The sequence below is a fragment of the Pagrus pagrus genome (assembly GCF_965226575.1).
Source record: "Pagrus pagrus genome assembly, chromosome: 9".
NCBI classification, from domain to species: domain Eukaryota; kingdom Metazoa; phylum Chordata; class Actinopteri; order Spariformes; family Sparidae; genus Pagrus; species Pagrus pagrus.
In genome coordinates, this window is record NC_140193.1 from 22,396,419 (window position 1) to 22,423,941 (window position 27,523).

The window sequence follows — 27,523 nt, forward strand, 5'->3', positions numbered from 1 at the left end:
TGAGCTACAGGGGAGTCCTAAAATAAGTCTTTTAAATGTCAACTGAACACAAGGGTTAAATTGCTCCTCGCTTATTCCCAGTTACACACGATTGTGTCGTCATAAATTACACCTAGATTACAAATCAATTGCAACTTGCGCAGAGGTCTGAAGCAGGAAGCAGATGCTTTTCTCACACAAGGAAACATCGACCCATCTTGGGAAATACTGTACATTCTCCACCACTGGGACTTTTTTCATCTGTTCCTCCCTCCTCTGCCCAAATTACCCTCAAGCATGAAAACATTACATGTCAGTCTGTCAGCATGCAGTAATGATTTCCTCCCAGACTTGGGGTTTTCCATTTTTCACCTACTGCCCTTTGCTGCCATGACACTGACTTAAATGTGGGTGAATGATCCAAACTGAGCCAGTGCAGAGCCACTTGTTGCTGCTGCCGCTGCCGCTGCTGTCACTCTGCGTCCATCATTGACTTTTAACATGATGAGATGTAAAGCAGGCACCCCCTCCTACTCCATCACCATGGTGATTTAGATTTTTCCAACATTAAATCAGATTAAATGACGCCATCACTGGCCTCCAACACACCCACTGACCTCACCAAACCACACCAAATATAATCCAAACCTCTGGAACAATCCTCATACAAAAACATAACAAAAACAGCAGCTGGATCCAATTTTTTTCTGCATGCGGTACAATAACACACAGTTCATAGTTGTATTGTTTCACCAGGCCAGTACTATGTTTACACAATGTCCTTTCCTTTGTGCATAGGCGTTAAATTGCTCGGCGAAATCCTGGCACATGTGTATAAGTGTGTGTGACTGAGGCTGATTACTGGTATACACTCTTTTAGAAACTGTCATGGCCACAGACGTGCCTATAATCCATACCTGCTTATCCTAATCTTCTCTTCAGATTATCCATGAGCGGCTGAACACCTGGTCCAACAGCATAGTGGAAAAAGCCAATACATCAGTGACTCCAAGAGAAAGAGCAAGTCTTTTTCCATTTGTTTTCTGGATGATGACAAGAACAGTGGTAGTATTCAAAAGGAGTATTCAACTCCTTTACTTAAGTAAAAGTGTCAGTAACACAGTATACATTTACTCTGTGAAGAAAAAGTCACACACAAAATGTTACTTAAAGGAATAGTTTTACACATTTTGGGAAATATACATATATGATTTACTAACAAAGGGTCAGATGGATCAATACCGATCTCGTTTGTACAGTAGATGTGAAGCTACAACCAGGAGACGGTTAGCATAGCTCAACATAAAGACTGCAGATCATGGAAAAAAGCTATGTTATGACACTTTCCTGCTGTCAAGTAGGACTGTGCCTCCAGAAAGTTAGTGCTCCGGGCCAAGAACTAGTCCAGCACATAATCCTCAATACAGCCACAACATGTCACACTCCCTTTCTGAAGGCTACGTATTAGACAAAATAATGTAGTTCATTCATTTATTAAGTTTTAGAGGTGCTTGTGGGCAGGTTTGTTAACATTGGACAGCGCCAGGCTAGCTGTTTCTCCCTGTTTCCAGTACTTATGTTCAGACAAAGCTAAGTTAACTGACTGTTGATGGCTGCTTCATATTAAAAGAGGGAGGACAAGAGAGTGATATTTTATAATCTAACTGGTGTCAGGAAAGCACATTTTCAAAAATGTTGCAAAAGTAAATGTAATCATTTTGTAGAATAGCCTCGATAAGAGTTAAATTATTATGTATAAACAACATTATTTTTGTTACAGATGTATTGACATATAAGCAGCTATTGTAGCTGATGGAGGTGGAGGTACCCGTGGGAATACGGATGCTCTGAGAGGGAAGTTATATTCTAGTGATCTATTCAAAATGTGTCAATGGTTTTTTTTTTCAGCTTTCAAAACAGGTGACAAAAAATGTTTGGCAGGATTTGTTTGTTTTTTGTTTTGTTTTTTTGCACCAGTGACCAGGAGAAAACCTGAATGCATGTAGATACTTGTGCACATGAGTATTACATAAACAGATTTTCCATCTGCCAAAACATTCACAGCTAAATAGAAAAGAAAGAAAAAGAAAAACTGAAAAGGGATCGCCAGAATTTTTTTTCTCATTGGCATCTTGGGGCTTCCGTAGGCTGATCACCTGTTTTAGAAATGCAAACTTAATCTGAAAATTTACTAGTAACTACAGCTGAGTAGAAGCATAAAGCTGAATAAAATATGAATAAATAGATAACATGCTTAGGTAAATGTACTGCATTACATTCCACCAAAGGCTGCATTTTATATAAAACATTTTATTTCTGTACATGTTATGATTTGTTACATTAAGTAATTTACACAGCTGCACTGTATGATAACACTGTTAAAATGATGAAACAGTTATCAGTATAAAAAGATTATGTCCATATATTGAAACATTGGAGACACATGATTTACATCCTACAGTTGTTAATAATATCTACACTGTTATTTACATGACACAACTCTGTATGGGATGATTGGCCATTTGTCCAGGTGGCAGATGCAGACATTGACAAAAACTCTACGCAGACACGAAAACACACGCATACAAAAAACAAAAAATTGAATATGCAGATTGCAAAAGGCATGACGCTGTCACAAGAGTCTGCTTCACTGGGGTTTTGTCGCTTGTGTGGACGTCTAAAATAAGAGCAAAGGACGAGACACATGTAATGTAAACGAGAAGCTAGGACATGATCTACGTGTCTGATTCTGACCTCCCAAGAAAACTGTCGGTCACATCGGCCAACAACAAACAAGAACCTACAGATCGTAATCAGCTGCAGCTGTGAGGGTTTGCTCAAGGGACGACGCAGAGTCCAGGGAGGAAATGAATATCACAACACCAAAGAAAACACTGGAATCAGTCTGTCAGGCGCTTTCAGAGGGCAGATCATCTTTTTAGGAGTTGCTGGTAATCTTGACGTTTCTTCAGCAGGAGACACAGCTTGAGGTTGTCACGTGTTGTTTATCAGCTTACTTAAATTTCATTTACATATGACATCTGAAATCAGACCATTTGATCCAATCCTTGAGCCGCTTGCTTGCCCCACAGTCTTTTTCCACTGAAACGTGTTTTCACTTACAGCTGGATCCCAGCGTTATAGAGGGTTCATGCTCTCTGCCTTCCTCCCATCACCGCTGTTTTCATTTTCTCATGTCTACCAGCCACAAGAACACCAAAGCTCCTGACTGATGGAGCTACAAAGACAGAAAAATCCCCTGCTTGGAGCAGTGTTCGCAACGTTCAGATTGTGAAAAGCTGCTTTTAAATTCATTAACAGAATAATACATACACTAACACTGCATTTGGCGACCTTAAATGAATAGTCCAACATTTTAGGAAACACTCCTTGGCACAGATTTAGATGTGAATACCGATACCACTTACATTAAATGTAAGGCTACAGCAAGCAGCCATTTAGCTTAGCTTAGCACACACACTGGAAACAGGTGGAAAGAGCTAGCCCAGCTCTGTCCTATGATCATAAAATCTGCTTACCAGCACCCCGATAGCTTAATTAACACATAATGTCTTGTTTGTTTACTATGTACGCACATGCATGGGCAGATTGTGTCACCTTTGGACGGAGTCAGCTTAGCTTTGTTGTCAGTCGTTGTGCCCAGCTAACAGCTGATGACTGTATCATCATACTTAACGGAAGGATATGAGCGTTCAATTCACCGATCTTCCCATCATACCCTCTCTGCCAGTGAGGAAATATGTGTATTTCCCAAAATGTTGAACTGTTTATACAGAGTTTATCCATTGGTGTTGCCTTTAAATTGCAAAAATGAGTCACTATAGACTTCATTTTAAAGTAAGATAGCACCATTGACTAATGAAGAGCAGTTCTCTGTGCTTCTGAGAGAAGATCTAAAGTCAATTTGAGCTCTCTACAGACAAAACTGTCAGAACAACATTTTAACTAGCAAACATCCTAACAGTAACACTATACACTGTACATATTCACAGTTTTTTTACGTTCTTCCCTTTTAGAATAAATAGATATGACATGATGAAACAAAACAGATTATTCCACTAAGCAAAAGTGCTACTGTAGCCAGTATTGCGATGTGTCTGACAACATTTCAAGTAAGAGGATGCGGTCCAGTTCGTCCCAAACGGGAGACGTCCAGTAGATGAGCAGCAAACACGTCCGTTGATGTCACAGCCAGCTCAGCCAGTCAAGAGAAGGCACCGAGGAAGGAGGAAGAACAGTCGACACTTCTGCCCACACAGCCACACACAGAGAGCGGCTGTTTGTCTGGTAACAGTCCAGATTCTGAGCCGTGGTGAGCCAGTAGAGAGTCTCGACAGGGAGCTTCACTTTTCGAACATGGAAGCCTGGTTCTGTGGAGCAGAAAGTGTGTCAGTATGCAGGATCCACATTTTCCAAAAGATGTAGCAGACATACCTAATTTGCACACTGTGCAGTCTTCTACTATCACATGCTTTTTTGCCAATATAATCTCTCAAGTATTCCTTGAAATCTTTTATGTCATGTTCATTAGGTTTAACTTATGAGTCATATACAAACCATTTTAAGACACATGGGTTGGTTATTGTTTAGGGCTCGCTAATTATTGCATTAACATAAACAACATTACATGATGATACTGAATCATCATGAATGATATTCTTTCCATTGTATATGAAGTTAATATACTACTTCCCCCTAGAATTTGGATGTCATTCCTCTATAGGTATTTATTGTAAAATATGTAGGAAACTATTACTTCTAACATTAAAGAAAACTTAGCACATCTGCTAATTTTGCTAAATGTTGGGGTACCTCACTGTCTTTTCATCCAAACCTACTGTAGCTAGTTTTTTTAAGTAGGATCTTGCCAGGAATTGTAACTGAAACTAAGAACCTGCTACACAGTCCTCAAATGAGGAAAAAATACCTTGTTGTTCACAGGAGAGTTTCATGTCTATGTTGAGGAGCTCTCCCTGCGGGTATCCAGGACACTGCAGCACAAACAAACACATTCACAAACTCTTTAGATTTCATATCTCAGGTAAGTTAATCAGTGACTTTATTTACTACACAAACAAAGTACCCAAAGCTAGACTCAGGTTCACCTGGCACGAAAGATCTCCATGGCACACAGAGCGCTACTCTACAGCCAGATACGACTTAAAAACAATCACCACCGTTTAGTACCGACACATTATAACTGCCAGGCTGTTGGCAGACGGAGGAATGTCTGTGTCTCATAATGGTTTCTGTCTCACGGTATCAGCTCCGGGCCTGGCTGGTGAAGATTTAAGAATGATAAATCTGTTTCCACGCTGGTTTGGCATGGCTTGAACTCCTCCATCTCCTCCAGCTAGCAATCTCGCCAGACTCCTGTATCTCAAACTCACTTCCCTTTTCCCTTGTAGGCCCGGTTTGTTCAGCCCATGTGTTTATCTCATCGCTGTGTAAAAACAAGAGAGGCACTCACGCTTGATGCTGCCGTACAAAATCTGCAAACTGCCGGTCCTTAGCGTAGAGCTCAATGATGCGTATCCTGTCTTGGATTTCCTGCAGAAACACAAGATATCAGTTGGGGGGGAACATTACATCACAGGCAGATAAAGAGTGAACTGAACAGGCTGTGGCAAAACGTGACATGTTACCAGAAAAAACTAAAATGACTTGCTAACCGAACGTCAAGTGTGTTTGTTTCCGCAGTGTTGTGGAGTTACTAGTTACATCTGTCTCAGTTACAGAGAAAAAATCTGTAATCAAATTACAGTTACTAATCCAAATGTTGTCCGAATATGTTATAAGCTTATATGGAGACTATAACATTCATTCTGTTGCTTTGCATCTTTTTGCCACACAGCACAAAGTGGGTCACCGGGGGACAGATTTTAGTGTGACACCAACAAAGGTAGGATGGCCAACAAGGAGCTCTCCACATCTAGAAAGGCTTTATTCATTGGGCAGTAATTTGCACCGCCTCTCGTATCCCAATCAAATCAATGTGCGGGTCCAGGTTATGGTTATTCTAAGTGCTGTATCGTAGGCAACTGGACATGTTTCAGTTTCTTGAAGACGTTTCACCTCTCATTCAAGAGGCTTCTTCAGTTCTAACTAACTGGAGGGGAGTTGTAGGCTTTTAAAGAGGTGAAACGTCTTCAAGAAACCCAAAACACGTCCAGTTGCCTACGATACAGCACTTAGGATTTGATCGATGTTTTTATCATCTGCATTGACCTGCGTTTATGCTGATTTTGTCACAGTTACAAAAACATTATTTTGCAGCAACTCAGTACGACTGCTTGTTAACATTTAACTGGGTAGTAAAGGTAATGGGGTAAAAAAAACAAAAAAGACTCTGTTAATGTGGCTAAGACATCTTTTCCAAATCAACCAGTGATAGCAGCCCACACACACACACCTCCTTCGTCAGTTCACTGTTCTCATAGATGTGTCGTATCTCCTCGCTGCTGAAGTCAGTGGAGGCCTCTGCGCTGGCGCTGCTGTAAACAGGAGCTTCAGGATAGCGGCGGTAGTAGTGGCTGTAGCCCGTCGTGGCCTCGCTCTCGTACATGGGGTTGTACTTGGTCGCCCTCTCCAGAGATGGGAGGCTCTCTGCTCGCCTGCGGAGAAACACACAAACAGAGAAATCAGTGATGAACGTCGAGGCAAGATGATAAACAAAGCAACACATCATCTAGGAAGCCAGAAAAGAAAACAGAGCTGCACTGAATACGCTTAGAGTTGATTAACCTTATTAACCTTGGATAAGTCCTCTCCTTTGTGGCTAGTTTGATGCCAGACTCTCAGAAAGCCTATTGTGTTAGGTGTTTAAGACTTTTTGGAAAAAAGTGGGGTGGGGGGGGGGCGTTCTCCACAGGCTGCTCTGGGAAGCACGCCAGACATACATACACACAGATAGTGAACAGATACTTTGTGTCTGCAAAAGACAGAATAAGGTAAAGGGACGACACAGTGGATAATTTGGGCCGCCAGAGTGAAGTTACAGTCAGTTATACTGTCGCCTTAAGAGAGAAACCAGGCTCCTTTAATCTAAAGAGGATTATGTGGAGGAGGGAAAACTTCAAACACACCAAATATAAGTTTCTGTTCTCTATCAAACAGCTAAGTTATGTTTGCTTATCTGGAGGAATAGAGTTAACTTCTATAGCAGGCTGATAAAAAATGATCTTTTTTTCTTATTCATCATAAACTCCTTCATTTTACTAAGCAGTGTGGTGAAGGTTATATGTATACAGGATATACAGGATAAGCCTTGATTTTCCCCCTTGGATTTTGTCACTCATTATCTTTGGCCACATTTTGAATTCAGTCTGACATATTTGTTATTTTTGGAAACATTTCAGACATCCTCTAGTCACACAGTGGGTCTGTAGGTTTAAATAAAGCTTGTCGACACAATATAAGCATGTAAAGTTAGGCGAAGTTGGCTTTCCAGAGTTTAAGAAGTTAGGAGAAGGAAAAACCCATCAGCACTATTATTAGTTTGTTAAAGGAGACATACTATTCTTTTTCCTTTCCTTCAGTGTGTTTTATATGTTTTTGTGCATGTGAAAGGTCTGCATCTCTTTCCTACAGAAAACACTGCTCCTGAAACGCCTCTTCAGTAGTCCCGCCTTTAATTGACATTAAAGACTTTAAAGTGACATCACACTACGTCACACATTTGCATAATTTATGCCTCGCAGTTAGTTTGGCATGTAAGAATTGATTCAGCGAAGCTGCTCTGTTGTTGTAAGTGGTGCTGGCACAGACGTGTATGAGCTGACCAATCAGAGCAGACTGGGTATTCAGGAGGAAGGGCCTTAAAGAGACAGCAGCTAAAACAGAGCGTTTCAGAGAGAGGGGGAATACAGTGCCGAAGCACTGGACAGTATCAGAAAATGGATGTGTTTTTTGAGCATTAAAGCATGTTAACCTATTCCAGTAGTAACCCAAAATAAAATTATGAACCTGAAAAAAAGCGTAATATGTCTCCTTTAATGTTCAAACTGATATACTACTTATTTTTTGTAAATATATGCTCATTATGAATTTGATGCCTGCAACACAGTAATATCTGCAGCTAACCCTAACCACCGCATCTCAACTTTTCTGGAACCAGGTTGCACAATATCTAAATCTAACAGCTTCGTAGGGGCACAGTGAGGATGAATAACGTATAACATCTGGCAGATCAACATGCCTCACAACAACAACAATATCTCATTTAATAACATAATAACAGTGTGGCAAAAAAAAGTGACATGATGTGGATTATACACAAGATTTAATGGCCGTGTGTGGATGACTGTTGCAAAGTGTGGCCAGATGGTGCGTGAGTGGTTCCCCTCACCGTATGGGGTCCTCTGACTCATCCTTGTCATACTGATCCCGTAACGTCCTGGCGAGGAAGAAGATGACTCCGGAGGCCACCAGTAGGAATCCAGCTACGGATGCGATAGCTATGCCGACCACCAGTGGCTCAGACACGTACTCCTCACAGTGCTCGCCTCTGTACCACCAGTTCTCCCCAACACGACACCTGAGATGATGAAGGACATTTGTCAGCCATGATTTCCATTCAGAGCTGCTACAAAAGCAGACGTGCCTTTACTAAAACTAAAACTCCAAATGTTACAGAGCATCACTCGTCTTCTGTTTTATATTCTGTGTTTAATAGTTAAAGGGATGTAAAAAATTAATGACTGGCTCTTCAATCATGTTCATATTTTGTCTTTGCAAAATTAATAACATGTCTACAATTATAATGCTCCGTACGTGTCAATGCCTTGTTTTGGAATAAGTAGATATCTTCAAATGTTTGTTTCCTGTCTCCATGGAGCAACACGGCGCGAAGTAAACAACAAATCCAACAGCATCTGGAGCTGCCTGTATGTTTTATGCTGTGATGGTGGGTGTGAAACAAAGGTTAGCACTCATCTTGGCATGTGTCCTGTCTGCCTGTTCACAATCATTTAATTTGAAGCGCACCACAGAGCCAGAGGACACGTTTCTGTCACTGGTTTGGATTCCTGGCGTATCATTTTACACATATTTACCCATGCAGACGCCTGTCTGTGGATGTGGAAACACGTGCGCAAGGACACAAAAACACTCACAACAAAGGCATTATCTTTAGGAATGTTTAAGATAATAAAACAAATAAAACAGGGCTGTAGCAGCATGTACTGAACAATATTTCACGGAACAAAAATGTGATAATTTGCATCCTGGAGCTGAAAAATGGGTCACAATATTAATCAAATCTTCGCAATTATGCCTCTACAGATGGTTCTCATTGTTTCATTTATGCACAGTGCATTTAGAGCCAGAGGGCACAATTACATTCATATAGTAAACTGCCAAAGGTGTGAGTGCTGACTTAAAATGTTGACATGCTGATTTTTTTAAGCTAAGCCATAAATATAAAAGTTTGAAGATTGTTAATTGGTGTTCAGAGCCAACTCAGGTGTAAAACTAAATCTTTATTCCATGAAGCTGGTTATGATTAGAATTCATTAGGCTAGAGCACTGTCAAGAATAAGGAGCCACATTTCAAAAACAACTTTTGAAACAATATTTTCAGAGCATTGGGCATAGATCAACTTTAAATCTAGAAGCTAAAAATCTGGCCTCCTGCAGCTGCTGCTGCTGCTGTATTTGAAAAGTGGTTTAGCTTATGAAGCACTGGCCTCGCAAACCTGCAAGCTCAGACACTCTTTCCCGCACGCACACAGGCAGATCACTTCCCCTAATCCCCACCCACCTGCAGATGGCTCCTTGGCCGGGGATGATGTCACACTTGCCGTCATTGAGGCAAAAGTCTGTCCGCAGCTCACAGATGCTCTGACAGGGCAGGCCGTCCACGCTGAAGTAGCCAGCGTTACAGACGCACTCCGCCTCCCCTGACCACTTGTTCACCTTACACTCCGCGTACTCGTTACACGCCTGGAACTTACAGGGGTCGGCCTGGTCACCTGGAAATGGAAGAACCAGAAGAGTTGACTAAAGGATATTAAGAGAAACTGTCAGAAGCAGGTTGTTAAGTGTCCATGTGGTCATCAGCATTTCACAGAGGTGAGAAGAATTCTTTCACCTCTGTTATCTCATTGATGTAGAATAACCAGTAAGCACATTTCAAAATAAAACCAAATTAAAATGGTTCAAAATCTGGGGAAATGCACATATTTTCTTTCTTTCCGAGGGTTAGGCAAAAAGGTTACACAATGTATGTATGATATATGAGGCTACAGCCAGCTGAGCAAAAAGAGTGGAAACAAGGCAAACAACTAAACCGGCTCTGTCTAAAGGTCACAAAAGCATGTATTAACAGCAAAAAATAATTTTTCAGAAAGAGTCAAGCCATCATCTTCCTCCCTTGCTAATGCAGCTGTACTGCATGCTAGGATCCAGAATAATGCGCTGGCTGTACTTCAGACAGATTATAACAGCTGAGTCAGGATTGTAAACACAATCATGAATCACTAATATCATGAATGGCCAATAACAAGCTGACTGATGTTGTCGGGCAGAGACGCCAGGAGATCGATACCACATGCGGGGGGAAAAAAACGTGCACAGAAAATGTCGTGCTGGGTCCATAATTGAGCCTCATTATCTAAAATGAAGGCAATGTAGTACACACGCTGTAAAACCAGAGCAGCACACAGTAATCAGTCAGTCAAAGTGCTGTTAATGATGTATTAACTTGGCTGCTGTCCGAGGAAGCCCTGATTATCTCATCTCAGCTGATGTGACATGAGATGAAGAAGTGCCACAACAGAGAGTCAACACCTGCTTTCCCAGGCCTTTTTCACACACTAACATGTTTTAGATACTGAATCAATGCAACTATTTCACTAAACAACGTTCTGACAGCAAACCCACTAAGGGAATAGTTCAACATTTTGGGAAATGTTCCCATCCGTCATCTGTACTTTTAATATGACGCTGGAGTCAGCAGCTGATTAGCTTACCTTAGCATAAAGACCTAAAACAAAAGGAAACAGGGGGATAACCATCCACTGGCTCCAGCTTTGTATTTTTTGTACAGACATGATGGTGGTATCAATCCTCTAACCTTACTCTCGGCAAGACAGCAAACAAGAAAGAAACGTGACATAAGTTTCCAACAGTTGATGCTATCACAGTTGCTGTCTTTATGTTGATCTAAGCGCTTTGAACCCACCTGACTCGACGTCCAGTGAGTATTTATCGATGGCCAGGTTCATGGTCTGGTAAGCAGTGTTACAGAAGTCCTCCAGGATCAGATAGACAGTGGTGGTGACGCCTTGTTGCACCGGCTTTCCAAATTTCATCCGGCTGTTGACCACAATGCTCCCGTTCCTGAAGTTCAGGATCTCCAGGTTCTCAAAGTGACTCAGGTTGGACTGCAGGTAGGGCACAAGCTGGGAGAAGATGAAGAAAAATGCACAGGTTGATGTTACAAACCAGAGGCTTTGACACAACAGTGGCATTACTGATAACCACAAGTCCAGTGAATAGGGGAAGTTTACCAGCTCTAGGAAGCGTTGCTCCAAAGCTTTGTATTCTGGGGAGCTCTTGTTAAAGAGATCGTCTGAGAAGATCATGTTGGTCACCCTCAGGCTGAAGAACACCATCAGTGCTCGTCCGGGGTTCGCAGGCATGGCGATACTGACCTGGTCTGTGCCGTGTGCCACACCAGACGGAAAGCCAGTACTGCCCTCCTCTGTGTGGTTAATCAAACCAAAGCCAAAGGTGATCACGCCATTGCCCAGGTCACCAGTGCTGACATCATCCAAGCCTTCGTTAGTGGTCTGGATCTGGGGGATAAAGAAGTGGATTGATTTTGAGATGAGACCTTTTGCTTCTAACTGGGGTACAACAATGTTTCCTTTTCTATAAAGTTGTTCAAAATCCCTCGAAAGTCAAGGTCATACTGACATTAAAGTTAGTTTTTGCTTGGAAATAGCAATATATCCTTGTTGTTGTGTACGCAAAATTGTAATTACCAAAAACAGGATGCTTCAGTTTAGTTTTTCTGCAGAGATAGAATGCCCTACATTGATGTTCTCACATCTTAAATTGAAGGTCATTATTTTTGCAATGTTAACACCAATTCCTCTGCTTTACCTCCACCAGTGACGGGATAATAACGTCCGGTAGCCCCTCAGTGGCTGGGTGTACGTCAGAGATACGGGTGAAAGGCGACTCCCTCTCTGGAGACAGGGCAGTCGGTTCGGCGGGGCTCAGAACTTCTATCACTGGTGGCTCTGGTTCATCCTGGTTGACCAGTATGATCTCATCCTCTGTAAGATCCTCTGTGGAGAGCTCTGGAGCTGCCGGAGCCTCCTCCTCTACAGCCGGAGCTTCAGGTAAAGTCTCTTCCTTCACCTCTTCTCCCTCGATCTCAGTTGCTTCCTTCACACCAGCCTCTTCAAATACAGCTTCCTCAGGAGTGGTCAATGCCACATCAACGTCTGCGTCTTCCACAGGCTGTTCAGGATTAACTTCCTCTTCTGCAGGTGGAACATCTGTGAGGTCAGACTCCTCTTCTGTGCTCTCCACCGAGTCTTCATCAACAGGAATGAGACCTGTTTCTGCTGCCTCCGGCTCTGAGGCTTCACTCTCTACATCGACAGCCTCAGGAGGTGGGACTAGAGCAGACAGGCTTTCTTCTTCCACAGTCTCAGTTGCGATTGTGGAGATCTCAAGCTCCTCTGGAATCTCATTCATGGTAACCTCATAGAGATGGTCCTGCTCCAGAGTGGTAGGTTCTTCTCCCACTGCCGCAACCTCAACTTCCTCAGTTTCAGCCTCAGAGATGGCATCTGCGATTATGGTGACATCTTCTGTTATCAGCCCATCGTCTGAACCAGTCTCCTCAAGAGGCACCACTTCTTCTTCTGCTTCTTCTTCTTCTGCTCTTTCGACTTCTCCTTCTTCTACTACTCCTACTTCTCTTTCTTCTTCTTCTTCTTCTTCTTCTACTTCTACTTCTTTTTCTTCTTCCTTTTCTTCATCTGCCGTGGGTGTAGACGGTCGGAGCAGGTCCCTCAGGTCGTCTGTGCCAGAACCAGAGGCCTCGACCTCCACCGGGGGTTCAGGCAGTGTTACATCCTCTGGCAGCTCCGGGGCAGGAAGCTCAGCTGGGAGCTCCTCTGTTGGGGGGGTTTCTACAGCAGGAGTCTGCACAGCGTCCTCCAGCAACAGACCCTCCTCCTCAAAGCCTGGAAGAACAAAGAGGAGAAGAAACTCAGCCAACACTTTGTCAAGGCGCCTGTCTGACAATCATGTAGATATACGTATGCATCAGACCTCCTTATGTTTGTTGTGTTGACCAATTTGACCAAACTGACAACTGACCAAATTTCCTGTATATTTCTGTTTTATTTTTGTTTTCTAGAATGATTTTTAACATATAGATTTAGTTTTTAATTTAGTTTTAGTTAACTTCAATAATCTTGCAAGAAATCAGACCAAACATTTGATTTAAGATCGACAAAATGAGAATTAGGAGAACTCAAAGTAATCCATTTCAAGAAGTAGTTTACGCAAACATAAAGCATTATGAAGGTTTTATGTTTTGTGCTTATGCTCATGCTTTAATGCAGTCAGTTCCCATGTAAACTGCAAGAGTGTCACAAAAAAAATGTAAATAGTAATAGAAAAGGTAGATCTGGAAGAAATAGCGTGAGGGAGTGTACGCTTGTCTTGAGGGCAAACACTCACTGCCAGCTTCAGGTGCACTGGTGATGAGGACAGGAGCCGGAGACACGACTGCGCTCTCCTCCAGAACGATGACTTCATTTTCTTCTGTCGCTGCAGCTTCAGATTCCTCTTCTAGGATCGTGACCTCTGATGGCTCATCGGCAGCATTAATCTGTATCACAAACAGGCTTTATTATCCAAACTGTTTGTCGCTATTTCACAGCAGCAGGAGCTCTGATTGGTCAGCTTATTTGCGTTGACAGGTCAGGCCAGTTGGATGTCCTGCTGCTTCTCTGTGGCTTCAACACAATTTTTGGGAGGTAGACTCCTTATAAGTCTTTACATTAAAGTTCTTCTTTAATTCAGTTCAGCTTCAGCTGCTGCTTTTCAAAGCTTTCTTTGATTTGATTAGAAGCACGGAGGCTGCAGTACGACACAAAAATAATTTAAAATGTATATTTTCAGTTTTGATATCTTTAATGGGTAATGCTTTATAATTACCATAATTAATTAATGAAGCTTTATAGTTAATTACACTTACACACTTACAAACACTGAAATGCACTGAACACTGAAAAAATGTTGAATTTATAAAGTCCCACATCCAAATCAGGGCAGCGAAGTGCTTCGTTGGCACAGTAGCTCTGTGCCTGTGCATCAACTGAGAAGTTTTCCAAACTTTCCCAGTTCATATAATGATTCAAATTAATCACTAAGCAAGCTGAGCTGCAAAGTGAACCAGCAGACACATTTAGTGCAACCCACACTCTGATTGCCGTGGAAGAGCACAGCCGACCACAAGACAGCACGACTAAAGACGGAGTGTAGGTGGTATCTCTCGTCTGGATAAACTCATATGTGCTGTCTTTCGTCTTCGCTTGCTGCGGCGTGGTGCGCTGCAGCCTTCGCCCCAGAATAGCAGTGGATTATTTTAGCAAGAGCCAAACTAATCCCCAAAGCCTCACTTGATCCTTGCTGGTGAGCTCATCCCCTACCTGCACTGGTGTGGTCTGGATAACATCACAAGTCAGTTACAGGTTATCGCAACATTAGTCATACTACAACTGTCAGTTGCCTCAAACAAAAGTGATTTATCAACTCTGTGGAGCTCGATGCAGCTGGATAGCCCGGAGTCAGAGAGATTGTTGTCATGATAGCTGTGGAGGTAACTTGTTACTCACCGCAGCTCCGTCTGCAGGGTTGACAGGCTCAGGGACCTCAGACACTGTGGAACCAGTGGAGAAACAAATATTAATACAAACTGACACAAACTAGGCAAATGTGCCAAATAGCTACAATAATCATGCCTGCATGAGTCTACAGAATCCTTTTTATCCTAACCATTTCAGCACAGCCTTCATTCTGACAGCATTACCTTCAGGGGTAAATATCTACAAATCAGGGCTAAAAATCTGGAGTGAATGTCAGCCGCTGTGTGCCAAGGCTATTACTGCATCACCACCAAAGCAGAAAAACAAAGCCATGCTGTGGCTTTAAGTTCCCCAGCCACACATGTCGGCCATATGAGAGTGTTTAGCCTTCATTTCACATGTCCAAGAATATTATTAATGTGAGCATCAGACAGCTCTCAGCTCCAGGGGAGTTCGCTTACAGTGAAATAATGACATGCCTTCTCTCAAAAACACGAGCGGGGATAAATCTCACAGGGGGAGGAGATGCTATGGATATTATCACATCCTTCACACTTCTGGAGAACGGCCCTCATCAGAGGTATGAGGTAGGTAACCCACTTACTGTCGGGCTAAATCTAACACATGCAGTGGTTAAGATTTCCCTACGTGAGCAACTCGTATGTGGCCGCTTGCAGTATTGCAGGGAAAATTTCCCCAGGGCCCCAGTGAGCACTCCCCCCATTATCCTGTTGGTAGGACACCTCAAACTGCAAACAAGGTTTAATATTCTCTGGGCTGATTTAGGGCTGGACAATATATTGTCATTATATCCACATTACTGATGATTATTTGTCAAACATCTCATTGTGTTCATATTTTCTGAAAGTACCAAGAGTCAACAGTACTGCACATATTCATTGGGCCGCATACCCCAAGAAGTAAACCCAGAAGCTAGACATTTCTTAGGTGCATGTGCCAGACGAGCACTTCTTACTCCACTGAATGGGCGCTGTCTTTGGGTCCAGTACCAGATCTTATAATATATCCAGAATACAGAAAATGTAAAATAAAGAGTATAATATCTCTGGCAGCATTAGGTTTTATTTTTGAGTCTGACGATGTTATAGGACTGCAATGATAAATAGGTTAATTACTCTATAAAAGTTAACTGTGAGAAGGACTAGATGCAACATTATTAATGCAAAAAAAAAGAAAATACAGAGAGATAGATTACAAAAATCCAGTCTGCTCAGGTTTCTTTTGCAGACCATTTAATGAGAAGGGTTTAACTGTAGCACTGAATAAATACACAGTTCCGATAACTGATGACTCGGTTATTTGTCCATTAGAAATGGCCCACTTTTGCGCTGAAGCTTCTTATAAATATGTCTGTGTCGCCTTTGACAGAAAGAGCCGACAAATAAGAAACAGATGAGACTATTAAAGCCCTGGAATGTTGTCTCAAGTGGTGTAGCGTATGTTGTAGTATCGCTGCTGAGTCTACTGTGTCTCTATTTGATATGACAGTTGGAGCTCTGCCCTGCACTGCATGCACTAACTCTGCCAGTGCATTACCAGCCACTTCACTGCCATACCAATTCGATGAATAGCTATCATGGTGGCATGTGTGTGTTCTGTTAGAGTGCAGAGAAGATCTTTAAAGAGCTCGGCAGTCATGAAATGGCCATCGTCTTACCTTCCTCCAGCTCGGTGTTATGCAGGGCTTCAGTGACGTAGTTTTTGACCTCGCTGATGGTGTACACCATCGTAGGGCGCTCCATGACCTCACGGTACGAGTTCTCCACCCGGTTCAACTGCAGGGTCAGGTAGTCCAGTTGTTCATTGCTCACTCCTGCTCCATTCACCACCACTGTGACAGCATAGTCCACCACCACGCCATCCAGCCTGACCACACAAATATGTAGGAGTTACATCCAATCCACATGCTGAAGTGTCCCAGGGCTGGGCAGTAATTCAATATCATCATACTTGTAATGGAATCAGTTTGTGGTATTCAGTCCATGGACACTTCAGTAGGTACACCAACTGGGTTACATATGAATAGGCCTATATATATGTACATCACAAGTTGCTAAATGTACCTTGAGATTGTTTTGTCGACTGAAACAAATGTTTCCAAGGTCAGGAACTTTCACCTGTCTTGTGTCTTATTCTTAATGTATTTCTGTAAAGCAGTCTGAATTGCCTTGTGACTGATTGGTACAATGTGAATAAACTTGCCCTGCCTTCTGCTTGTGGTCATTGTGCAGCTCCACAAGACTTATAGACGAGTGCCTTGCTCAAGGGCACTTTAGCAGTCAGTAAGTGAGAGGAGAGGCTTTCTTTGTCATTTCCCAAACCAAACTTGGTGAGGAAATTTCCCAAACAACACACCAGCACCGTGCACCCAAACACCGTTTTCCATCCATCTCCTCCACACGTTTACAATAGGAAAGTATAAAATAAAATGTCCTGGATGAGAGAGCGGCTCTCTAAAAGGGTCAAAATGGCTCAGGCATTAACGTGATTTAACGTCAAACCTGCTAAAAGAGTTGTAGAGCGCTCACACATGACGGACGACTCGAGTGATTTACTCCTGCTTGGAATGCACGAGCGCCACTGTATAGGCCAAAAAACAGCAGAGTCAGCAGAATGATCAATATCATCATAATAAACATGGAAACCTCACAGGAGACTCCAGGCCCTGGAAAAAGCCATCTATCAGCCTTCATTTGACAACTGGAAGCCCTCCACTCTGACCTAGTTTGTGGGGTTTCTGGCGGACAGCGGAGCACGTGCCGGCCCACAGTCGGCCACATTTAGGAGGACGTCCAATTTTTTCCCCTTCGGCTTCACACATACACACAGGCAGGCTAGCAGAGCTCTACGCCTGCTGTGCCCTGCAATCTGCACTTAGCAGCTGCATGCAACATTAATCATTAATCACTGCATACTTAGAGTATACTTAATGCATATGTGTTTGCAGTTAACGGCGAAAAGAGCAGGACATGCGTGTCTAAAATCTCTGAATTTTGCTTACAGCATGCAGTGGCTGATTGTAACTAAAAAGATTTACACAAGTCAAGTTACTTATACCCAACTGTACTTGAGTATACATTTTAAGTAGTTGTACTTATTGTGTGTTTTCGTTGTCTGCTACTTTAATTCACTATACTTCAGTGGCAAATGTACTTTTCATCCCACAACCTTTATCTGATGGCTGTTGGTACGAGTTACTTTACAAATTCATAATTTACATTAGAAATATATAATCAGCAAATAAAATAAGATTAATTGTTTAGATTAAACTGTAAAACAGTATATGAAGCTGATCAAATGGTGACAGGTGTTAAAGCTAAGCTTCAGAGGTGCTATAGGTGCATCTTGTGAGCTTTGGACAGAGCCAGGCTGGCTGTTTCCCTTGTTTGTTAGCCTTTCTGCTAAGCTAAGTTAAGCTTAACTGCTGCTGGCTGCCACCTAATTTATACTGTACAGATGTGACAGTTTGTTTTTCCCAAAATGTCGAACTATTCCTGTGAGTAGAACATTAAAATTGCAAGAAAAACACACAATTGTCCTCTAAGCTCTTTTTCTTTTTTTCATCTATACACTCACACAACATCTTTCCCTCTAACCCTGCTTCTCTTCATCCCTTTACCAGAGGCTGATTGGTGAGTTTGTAAAGCCTCGATAATCGTCTCTATAGAAGCGCAGCTGCTCACTCGGTCGAACCCACCCTGATCCCACTTAACAGGTGAGTGACCCAACTAAGACCATTATCATAGGCAACTAGTGACACATCTTAACACGTGTCCACGCTCACAGGTAAACACAGCGTGAGATGAAGGTGACGTCACAGACGCTCGTGGATCTAGTTCAGGAGTGGTTGATAGGGATCTGAGGGCTTAAATACAAGACAGGTTGGGGAGAATGGTTCAAGGTCAAATTACCACAGCCCTAGACTGATGACTCACCCTTGGGTGTCCTTCTCGGGCCTATGCAAAAAAAAAAAGGATAGTCAAATTGTGTTAATGCTTACAAGTTGAGCTGTGGGCATATTGTGAGGACAGATGTTTTGTCCAGACTGAGGAATGAACCCCAGCAGAGATACTGACCTGAAGTCCAGCACTGACACGCTCTTAAATCCAGGAAGCCCCTCCAGAGCATCCTCTATCTGCAAGGACAGAAATGATCGAGCATCATAAACAGGCCTCAGAGAGTTTGTTTCTAATTTTGTTGGGCGTTCTTGGAAAAAATAAATCAGATTTATTGTTCCAAACGGGCTCATTTTGTTCAAAGCGGTTGTCTTGGTCTTGAGTCTTTTGTGCAGCGGCCCACATCATTATCCTCAGGAGGCAGACAACTGCACTGTGGTCAACTTTCTTTATTGGCCTCGCTTCTATGCACTAAAAAAACAATTCACATACTGTTCTGCAAAATGACCTAGTTTGTTTCATGCATCACAGAAAGAGTTTACAAAAGGGTCCCCGGGGCCTTTTTATCTCCTGGCTTGCCCTCCAAGTCCTCCTCCCCTACACACAGTCTCTACTACTAAGTCCTCAGTCCTTCACGCCGCTCCTCTTCCTCCTCACAGACTTATAATCTCTTCAAGGCACGTGAGTTTGTGTGTACGCAGTGTGTGAAGGTATGGAGACTTTATGTAGGTGGCAGATCTCCACAGAGGACAAAAAGCCAGTAAGCGATTAGGAAAATTAGGCTAAATCAAGCAGTGCTGTATAAAGTACCCAAAAGTAATACTTGAGTAAAAGTAATACCATGTTAGTATATTACTTTGGTAAAAGTGAAAGTCAACCATATAAAAATAGTATTTGAGTAAAAGTCTTGAAGTATCTGTAAATGTACTTAAGTACAAGTAAAAGTAAATTACACATATATTTATTGTACACTATGGGTTTGGCTCATTATTGACCTGGCTGATTAACAGATCCAATGTGTTTCTTTATTCAATTATAATAATTATTATAATAATAAATTGATTAAAAAATGCAGCTCTGATGGCTCTGATGCAGCATGTAATCTGCAAAGTAACTAGTAAGTTTTCAAATAGATGAAGTGGAGTAAAAAGTACAATTTTAGCCTTCAAAATGTAGCGGAGATGAAGTACAGATTAGCAAAAAATGGAAACACTCAAGTAAAGTACAAGTACCTCAAAATTGTACTTAAGTACAGTACTTGAGTACATGTACTTAGGTAAATTCCATCAAAGAAATCAAGGACTGTATGTGTGTATGATGTTGTTTTTCTACAAGCTGTGAGATGTGTGTGTTGGTGTCAGGGTTGGGAAGTAACAGTGTACATGTAATCAGATTACAAAAATAAGTAACGATAATCAGCACAGAACACATTTTAAAATATATGTATTTAGATTGTAGTTAAACAGCATCCTATATGTTGTAGAATACATGCAGTGCACCTGTAGTTTGTACCAGTACTGTTTTTTAGAGGGTAATGTGATTTTGCTGAATATGCAAAATGCATTTTTAATTTATGGAAGTCAAGTTTTTGTGACTGGGTCCATTATTTGCAATATTTTGATATTTTGATATGTTTGATTTTAAAGTAATCCAAAAGTATTCAGAATAGATTACATTAGATTTTATGTTATTTATTACAAATATTGTCATGTAACTGCCCTCACAAATGTGTGGGTCAAGCTGACTTTTAGGGGGAAAATTTGAATTTTCCAAGTATCTGTAAAAATCCCTGAAGCTGCTTCTAAAGGTGATTAACTGTGCGTATGTCGGCATGTGCAAAAATGTATCCATTACCCGGACACATCATATTACACGTAGTTATTTCACCCAACCATAAAATCAGAGCTTTTGAACACTTGCCTAATAGTTCGGGGTTAACTACTGCTGCTTTTAAAGAGCGTGTTATTAAAACTAACAATGCGTCCAACACAGACCATAAACCAGGAGATATAGTGAGTCCAGTCTGCAGCCAGGATACAGTAGCACTAAGGGGAGCCATAAAGTGAGACAGGCAGGGGGAGCTGGAGCCAGAACCCAACCTTTTCAGCAAGCTGTCTGCTGAGTGTTTGGTACTGGAGGCTGGCTGGATCGTCGAGGCTGTCGCTGTACATCTCTCCGGTCAGGAGGATACTGAGCTCCACCACCTGCTCCAGCACAGCGAGGGTGGGAGGCTCCATGGCAATGTCGTTGTCCAGCTGTGCAATAGGAAAGAGTGATAGTAGTTAAGTGTTTATGAAAAACATTATAAAGCCCAATCTATAAATAGTCGGTGTGTGCACTTACTGGACTCTCCTCCACCTGTGTGACAGCTGCTTCCTCCACCTCCTCTTCTTTAGCTGTGTCTTCTGGGTGGTTGAGTTCATGTGCAAAAAAAAAAAAAAAAAAAGACGAAGCAACTGTTGGTTTATTTCAAGTGAATGTGAGCTTAAACCTTTGGCAAGTGCAGTGGTTCCTGATGGCTGTATGGATTAGACCTGAGTACTTTGGACAACTCAGGCTGAAGTGGCCTGCAGCCAAACATTCTCACCCAACACACAGAGAAAGACTCACTAACTTATTGGACAGAAAGCTCAAAACCAGGAATTATTATGTGGATGAAAAACAATGGTCTGAAACAACAATGGTTGAGCGCGTGTACAGATGAGTTAACAGGAGTGATACTAACCTAGCTCAGGAGCCTCAACAGCCTCGGGTGTGTCTGGAGTCGGAGTGCTGTGAAACAGCAGAACATCTTTTCAACAATGCTGATATCAAAAATTAAAAAGATAAAAAGCTCACAGACTTTATAGGGTGATGCACACTGCTGGCAGAGACACAAGTAGGATTTAAAGGAAAAGGCTAGGGCTATTTTATTTTTTTATTTTCAATCAACAAATCCTCTAAACATACCAAAATCAATTTCTAATTTACTCTGTTAACAAGCACTGTATTGTCTGAGCCACCACCTGATATAGCTGTCCTCATGTTATTAAAATGAATTGTTCTCCCAAAACTATTATACACATACACATAGGAGCAGGCCATCTAGCCAACAATAATATCACGATCCAATTAATCACAGTCATGATCTAAATTGTATCCTTTTTCTCAATTTGAAATGCAGACTATAGCCAGACCAACCTATGAACTTCCCCATTTGCATCATTCAAACACGATATTATATTAAAAACAGTTCTTGTTTGGCACGAGCTCCACGCGCATCACGCCATTAGCTATAACTTTGCATTCCATTCCATCAAATACGTCACCCAAAGAAAAGCCATGTGAAGTAATTTGTCCAATCAGCGTAGCTACTAGTTGGCTACATCACTATATCGGCACGGCTCTGCTTGGTACTGAGGTTGGAGATGTATGAGGATATAAAATACAGCCATCTCCACAGCTAGGCACAAGATTACAACCGGCAACCGGTAAGCTAAGGTTAGCATCCAGACAAGGAACAGGGAAACAGATGACAGGTTAAAATTCCACCTACTAGCATCCAATAATGAACACATTGTTTCTTGTTTGTTTAAAAAAAATCATTTATATAAAGGTTATGTTATGTGCCAGACTATTTCTTAACCAGGAGCAGTGACTTCAACCGCTGAGGCCACCTTTGGACAAAGACTAGCTGTTTCCCCCAGTTTCCAGTCTTTATGCTAAGCTAAACTAAGCTAAGCTAAGCTGATCTAAGCTAAACTAAGCAGCCACTGGCTCCTACTATATATTTACTGACAGACATGAGATTGGTATTGATATTCTCATCTAACTCTCAGCAAGAAAGTGAACAAGTGTATGTCCCCAAATCCTGCCATAGCTTTAAAACATTCATACTGATGCTATGGGTAAGCTCTATCAGACTGTGGCTCGACAGACAGAACATGCAAGCAGGTGTTTTGTCGTCGTTTTTTCACGGGACTTGTCTTGAAAGTCATAAAAAGACAAAATAATTCCACTGTTCTCTTTTCAACTCAGACAAAGGGAAAGCAAAGATCCTTGGATACTAATATCCAAGTTTAAGACACAAATACAACAGGCAACAAATGAAACACAAACAAATGAACATGAAGTCATGTGTGGTAAGTGATGAGCGGGAATATGAACAGGTAGGGTTGAACTGAGCCTTGACAACCGTACCTGCACATATGTTGCCAGGACCTGGTGGGCTCACTACAGATAGTGGGAAGAATGACACATTTACAAAACACACACTTAATGATCAGATCATTCATTTATGATTCATATGGTGGGCTAGCACTGGGGAAAGAGGTGAAGAGTGTCTTTTACCTTTTCACACTTGCTGGCCGTGACACTCTCTAGAGACAGAAAAGAAGATGTTGGACAGTATCAGCCACCTGCAGAGTACGAGTCTATGGTCTGTGCTGCTTAGATACTTCTGTTTATTAAACCATGACTCATGCACAAACCTTTTTAACCAGAGCATCATGCTCCTCTGATTGGCTGAAGTAGCTGCCAACATCTTGTGCCGTGGCTGTGCCTTCCTGGCATTTGTTCATCCAGCTTTGGTACTCTTCTTGCTCTGGGAGGCGGTCCCAGAAGATCTTGAAAGCCTCCCATATGGTCTCCTGGCACACTGGTCAGACCAGAGAAGGACACTGTCCACTTTAAAAAACAAGCTTGCAGATTTTGCTTCCATAACAGTGATTTCCAACTTATTTTGGTTTGGATTATAGTTCAGTTCTAGATGGATAAATTATCTTGTAGGTGACAAAGACCACTCTGCTTGCTCATGAGCATGGGAAAGAAATAATCCATAATTAATTCAAACGATCATAGACTGACATATCAGCTGGAAGTTCTGAGGCCCAAATCCATCTCCATCGTCATGCTAACTTCATGTCATCACTCCCTTTTCATGAGTCAGCCTACTGGGCACTGATCCAAAGTCGCTGCACAGACATATGCTCCAATCTTCCTGAGACACCAGTGGTCATTTCGGAGTCTAAATCTCACTTACATAACAAGCTTCAACTTTTCACCATCACACAGTCACAGACAGTCTTTTGGCATAAACAAGCCTGTGTTTGTCTAACCCGAGCTTCTGAGGCGTTCACTAGCAGGAATTACACCTTGATCTCTGCCCACTCACACACGTTACAGAGCGTTCGTCAAGCAAGAGATCAAAATGTCTCGTCTCTGCTGAAGATTTCGTTTCACAACTCAGCCCTCTTTTCATCTTAAGTCACACCCAAATGCCATGAAAGCAAAAACATTTTCTCGCTTACCCTTCGACCTCAAGGGGCTCTGTGTAGCAATTTACATGTATTAAACACATTTAATGACCATGCGCAAGCAGGTCGTAACATGGCATGAAAAATTAGACATGTCTGATCTTAGGCTGCCTGTACAGGCCTGTGGACAATTCATTTAATGCTGATGGACTGTGGATTTCTTTGTGAAGGACTTTCCGCGATAGTCCAAATCAAAATGCACGAGTCTGCTCACGTAAACAAACGACCGACTTCCACAACAACACAGAAGGTCCACAGAGAACCTTTAATTGCATTTCAGTACGGGCCTGACGATGTTCTTAATTACATCCCATGTAATTAAGAATATGTAGCCGTGTAAGCAGCTGTGGTTTAACTGTGTCAAGAGTCTACCTCTGAGGTTTCTGCTGTTACACCGGCACTAGGAGCAGCACAGGAACATTTGTTCGTGCTTCTGAAGGTATTGAAAGATGCAGTGTGCTTTTGCTTTTGTAATGCATTTTTGTGTCAACAGTCTTCTTAAGGACATAGTCTCATGAAATCTGTGTGTTTGTAAAGTCTGTGTGCAGGTCTTGGTGAGAATTACTGCATATATGAAAAAAAGTTGTACAAAGCCTTTTGTTGAGAAGCACAAAGCTGCTTCGGGCATAATGCACCTGATATTTGTGTGCTATCAGAGGTTAAGATGCATTGTGGGTAATGAAGGTGCAAGGTTTTGACAAGGAAGAAGAATTCAGTGAATGAAAAAGACGATATCCCTGTTTCAATGCAGATAATCTTATAGGAGTGTAATGCTAAACGGTGGAGTTGTATCTCAACACATGGTCACGTAAAAGCAAGATTATCTGTATGAGTAGATACCACTAGGGTAAGTGAGTCAATGCTTTGTCTGTCATGTGAGTGGACTGACCCTGAACATCTGACTAAGGAGGCATATCGACCAGAAGGAGACCACAGTCTGTTTCAATGCAAATCCCATAAGTCTTAATTGCAACTGGTGTTCACACAGATGTCCACTGACATTCCTCTGCTCGACCTCAGTGGATCCCTTAATTTAAATACAACAAAGGTTAACAAGCTTGCCTACTGGACACTTCAGTACTTGCACAGTGGGGACGATCTCACACAATCATCACTTGTTTTTGGCCGACATCACTTCCTGCCGTTTGTATGTCTTCACCCCAAATCTAACCCAACTACATCGCAGTGTGCAGTGATCCGCTCTCATTTATGATCAGTCTTACCTCTGAGATGAAAGTAGCTCAGATGGTTTGCGACCACCTGCTCGACGGTCTCTTGTGCACAAAGCTTGACTCCGCTTGGGAAAAGGATGTTCCTTTTCCGCCGAGAGCTAACTGCATGGCTCTCGTGAGATTCCTTTAAATCAGATACACGAGTGATGACTGGAAACACGGCAGACTCCTGACTGTAAGGCAGACTCAGGTAACCCATCGAGGAGCCTTCCAGTGTTGCATCTGGAGTGCCACAGAAAAAACAACAGAATTAAGACTTATTGTTCAACCTATATTTGGGTGAGTAGTGAGCAAGCAGTATTTAAGTTAACAGCATCACATACCTGTCCTTATATCCAAAAATATGACCACAAAACTAAATACAACGGCGTAGAAAACACATCCCCAAGATACGATCCTCATGTTAAATCCGTGTTTGTGCTCAACCCCGTGGACTTGGGAAAGGATCAAGTAGATATGTACTTCCTCTCAAGTCCTGGAACAGCAGCGTGAACAGCTTCTTACAAGTTTGCATAGTTCAGAAGTCTCCAGACGTAGAAAAATCACAGAAGCCCGTAGAGAAATCATCTGATGATGCTGTGACACACTGGTTTCCTGCTTTCCTCTGCAGCTGAAGAGAGGTGTGAGCCATGGTGCTGAGAAGACAGCTCCTGGCTCAGGTAGATAGGCAGATGGCTCTTGGAGAGAGGGGGATTTTTTAATGCTCTCTAATCCTGTTTACTCTAAGCCTTTTAGAAGAGCTCGCCAAGAAGTTACTGGAGCAACGCTGGGAAGGGAGGGCGCTTAGTGTTGAGGAAACGTGGACAGAGAGGAGATAACAAAGGCCACAGAATCAACAGCAAGCAGAGAGATGCATCAGTATGTACAGATACTGGGGCGGTTTACTGGTTCTTGTGGGGGAATTCAGCTGGAATTTAATGTTTTTTGCAAGAAGGACAGTCTCTTCAACAGTGAAGCACCCTGCCACCCAACCATGCAAACAGCGCTAAACACATCCAGCCTCTGGAGATTATAATGAATGGAAAAATATAATCCAAAGTGAACATGAGCATATAACAAAAGGAAATGCTGGCCTGACACTTCAGATAACTTTTTATAATCTAGAAAAAAAACTCCCCACAAATAATAAATAATCCCACACATAAACAAAGTGATTATACGTCAGGGTGGTCCAGCAGCTAAGTTGTTGAGCTCAGGAGCAGCGACTGAAATCCTCTCAGTATGTATATATTGACAGCAGAGAGAGTCTGGGCTTAGTCTGAAGACGACCTTTGACCCCCAAACTCTTCCCATAGGCTTTATCCTGTTTTTAAAAGGGAAACCTTCCTTTTCTTATCTTTAAGTAGCTGCATTACGTACGGGAGAAGAAAAAGAGAGGAGAGGAGCGAGTAATGAGGGCTAACTAACTTAAGAGTTAAGTCAGCCAGTACATTCATTTTTACGTCTGGACTCATTATCCTCAATGCAGGTGGAAGGTGAAGCATTCACAAGGACCTTTTGTTACTCAAACTATTGTCTTATATCCTGTCACCAACGTTAAAAATGACAATACTGATAATGTTTAGTATGTTCAACATTTTAGTGTGATACTACGCTATACACCACTAAATACACAGTAAAACTGAGGCTGCAAAATACTGTTTTGCAGGTTTTTGGTCATAAACAGGGCTGAATGATGTGCAAAGAAAATAATTTTGGAATTATTTTCACAGATTGCGATTTAGATATCGCACTTGGCCATATTGCTATTTTTATATATTGATTAACTGTTCAGCCCTATAATAATCTATACAAAAAAAACAACCTATTCTCATTTTCTTCCATCTCTTTAACACTTCAAAGGCAGATGTGATCAAGTTGATTGGCCTTATGGCTCTCCTCACGATGCAGGCACCTGGCCAAATACCTGGCTGAACAATGTTATACCGCGTAAGCTCCAATGAGTGCTTGATCCTATACCCTGAGATCATGGACAGCAGGGGAGCCAAGTAGGGCTAGAGGGCAGTGGTTTTACTCACAGTTCACTTACAGTAAGTGTCCGTTCCTGTAGGAGGCATTTCACCGATGCAGTGAGAATCATTCCTGTTTCTACTGGTGCAATGACAAAAACTGAGGTTAACTATGCATAAACATTAAGTAATAAACTAATAAAGTGGGCGTTGATGTTGTGTATGGCTAATGGCTGCAGCACACTGCCATACAAAACGAGAGGGGGATTACTCAGTCAGACTGTGAGGGGATCT

General features: G+C 42.1%; 1 protein-coding gene across 1 annotated transcript; it reads right to left on the minus strand.

Moving 5' to 3' along the window:
- Positions 1 to 2,269: 2,269 nt before the first annotated feature.
- impg2a (interphotoreceptor matrix proteoglycan 2a) lies at positions 2,270 to 25,862 on the minus strand. The gene is made up of 22 exons (XM_084362001.1): positions 25,604 to 25,862; positions 25,272 to 25,502; positions 23,224 to 23,390; positions 23,084 to 23,112; positions 22,934 to 22,966; positions 21,480 to 21,526; positions 21,098 to 21,159; positions 20,854 to 21,009; positions 18,935 to 18,993; positions 18,794 to 18,814; positions 16,516 to 16,724; positions 14,868 to 14,911; positions 13,708 to 13,858; positions 12,109 to 13,205; positions 11,511 to 11,798; positions 11,183 to 11,402; positions 9,761 to 9,971; positions 8,348 to 8,536; positions 6,413 to 6,614; positions 5,471 to 5,550; positions 4,928 to 4,991; positions 2,270 to 4,370 (listed from the first exon to the last, which is right to left on the minus strand). Exons 1-21 carry the CDS (start codon positions 25,680 to 25,682, stop codon positions 4,955 to 4,957), a joined length of 3,612 nt encoding a protein of 1,203 aa, XP_084218127.1. The 5' UTR covers positions 25,683 to 25,862; the 3' UTR covers positions 2,270 to 4,370; positions 4,928 to 4,954.
- Positions 25,863 to 27,523: the final 1,661 nt, after the last annotated feature.